At 41.2% G+C, this 2,487-nt stretch overlaps 1 protein-coding gene across 1 annotated transcript in view; it reads left to right on the plus strand.

Annotated features, from left to right (window-relative positions):
• The window catches only part of LOC109462395, a 34,937-nt gene that overhangs the window by 29,547 nt on the left and 2,903 nt on the right, over positions 1 to 2,487 (plus strand). The window contains exons 25-28 of the mRNA XM_019758935.1: positions 127 to 241; positions 615 to 829; positions 1,100 to 1,274; positions 1,615 to 2,046. Coding sequence (XP_019614494.1) covers positions 127 to 241; positions 615 to 829; positions 1,100 to 1,274; positions 1,615 to 2,046 — 937 coding nt within the window. The remainder of the gene's footprint in view (positions 1 to 126; positions 242 to 614; positions 830 to 1,099; positions 1,275 to 1,614; positions 2,047 to 2,487) is intronic.

Here is a 2,487-nt window from a genome sequence, read left to right on the forward strand (position 1 = left end):
CTCTCTCTCTCTCTCTCTCTCTCTCCCTCTCTCTCTCTCTCTTGGTCATTCTCATGCTGGCGGACGACCGCTTAGTCATACAGTTAATGACTAATTCATTGTTTGAATATTAAAATATCCCTGCAGATATTGGTCCTGGCCACCTTATTTGCCTTGATTTGTAACCAGAGGTTCTTCCGCAAGCAGAAGGTGTACAATATCAAGAAAGATGAGCTCCACGTGCACCTTTATGATCACAAAGGTAAGCCATTAGAAATTTATACCACAGTGCATTTAAAATTATTATTTTCAAAGGAAAACATATTGTTTTTTGCTCTGTTTCTTCTTCTTCTTCTTCTCCAAACAAATAAGGTCAATGACCTGAACCAGACGTATGTCACTATGGTAACTAGTATTGGGTTACATTATGTTGCAATTTTATAGCAGGAGGGATTTAGACTCCTGTCGTCTGACCATATAATATGAATGTGTTTGAGTACGAGTTAACAGAGGAGACCATATGCGAAGGTATACATTATGCATATTACTATTGGTAGTTTGGTATGTGTTTGGTCCCAAAGCAAGTACTGAATTTTTGTTCAATGAATGCATTTTAACGATGTTTAAACTTTCAGCTCCTAAAAAGGTGTATCCACCGGGTGCCGCATCTGCAGAAAGGATGAAAATCAAAAATCAACAACGGCGAAAGTTCTTCTCCGTCATGACGGAATATGGTCTCCTTTTCCTGTTTGTTGTGATTCTGTTCTTCATCAGCCATCACGACAAAGACCCGTTTGCTTTCCACGCGTCGCAGACGTTGTCCGGCACGCTTCTAGAAGATCGCGATTCGGTAGGCAACATTCCAAACGCCACCGTCTAGTTGTAGTCAAGAATATTGCACGGATTTGTAGCAGATTTCATAGATCATTTCACTTAAAAACATACTAAAGATGACACATTGCGATACTTTATCGGTATTAATCTTGGTCAACCTCTCGTCAGACTAAGAAGTATTACATGGACCCTTTACTTCTTAAACGAGATTTGTTTTGTAAACTAACGTAATCTTTGTATATTTGTCCATCAAACACGTGTTAATCTGCGTTTGGCTTTGCCACAGATTACCACTGCAGACGAGTTCTGGACATGGACTGAGGAGATCCTTCTGCCTGTTTTGTACCCGTCGTTCTGGTACAACGGGTGGAAGATGAAGTACCTGGACAGACAGTTTCCACTTTACACTGAAGCATTTAAAATCGGTCCGCCACTCCTGACCCAAGTCAGGGAGAAGCCTGGTAGGAATCATCACTTTTTGCAAATTTTCTTGTAAAGTTGTTTTTGTATCATTGTTGCAACAATTCTAAAAACATGAAGCTTTCTTCCGCCCCTATTCAAAACCACGGGTTTATTTTTTGTGACCAGTCCCAAACCTCCTTTTTTACAAATTTACAATTAAAATTACAAATATTAACCGTTTTATACACGTTGCAGATGCCATGGCCCCAGGGAAACAGGGGTGGATGGTAGCAACTGGGAATGGTTCATCTGCATGTTGGCGATTTAATGCCACCGACATGGTGTCACACGATTCAGGCTGCGTCTCAAAATACTCCATAGAACTCCCGGCTCTGCTAGGCACGGCGACAGCCATCTTCTCCGACCTGCAGGAAAACGATTGGATTGACAGATACACAGACTATGTCGTTCTGGACCTGTCCGTATACTACCCAGCACAAAAACTCTTCAGCAGTCTGAGACTCACCGTAAAACAAGAAGACATCGGTCATCTTTCTACATCTGCAACAGTGGAAACACACAGGCTGTTCCAGTACGAAAATGCCTCCGATTACGTGACGTTGGTTTCCTATATCATCTTTTTATCCTTGTTTTTGGTTCATCTCATCAAAGAAGTGATCACCATGAAGAAGGAGGGAAGGAAGTTCTTCGGGTCTATGTGGAACATCTTAGCCCTGGCGAGCATGATAGGATCTGCAGCTGTCATCTGTATCTTTGGAATCAGGTACCACACCGCATCAGCGGCACTGGACAAGTTGGTCGGGGCAACAGGTACATACTTTAAGAATATCGATTTTTACAGTGTAAGTAACAGGGGTAAGGTGTCCGTTTTCTTCCGGCACCTTGATGTAAACGACAATATTAATGTTGAGAAAAATTTGCATCTTGAATTGTGTATGGTATACATCTATTGTGATCGGGGTGCTGGAATGAATGTTTTCCAACCAATCTATCCTTAGGCCACACCAATTTAATTTGTTGGTTCTCGGATTTTTTCAGAAAAAATATGAAGCGACAGGGCGAAAAAAACAGGTCTAGGCATCCTACTATAGCCCCAAATGCTACAATATGGACCATGAAGTCAACAAAAAAGGCTGGGTTAAAATTTAAAGTACAAATTTTGAACTTTTAATCAAACCACTGCCTTGATAGATGGAAAAACTGTAACACTAGGAAGAAAGGATTCTCAACGTGTTGGGGGCAAAATATAGA

The sequence above is a fragment of the Branchiostoma belcheri genome, unplaced genomic scaffold, assembly GCF_001625305.1.
Source record: "Branchiostoma belcheri isolate BF01 breed outbred unplaced genomic scaffold, Haploidv18h27 scaffold116, whole genome shotgun sequence".
In the NCBI taxonomy this organism is placed as follows: domain Eukaryota; kingdom Metazoa; phylum Chordata; class Leptocardii; order Amphioxiformes; family Branchiostomatidae; genus Branchiostoma; species Branchiostoma belcheri.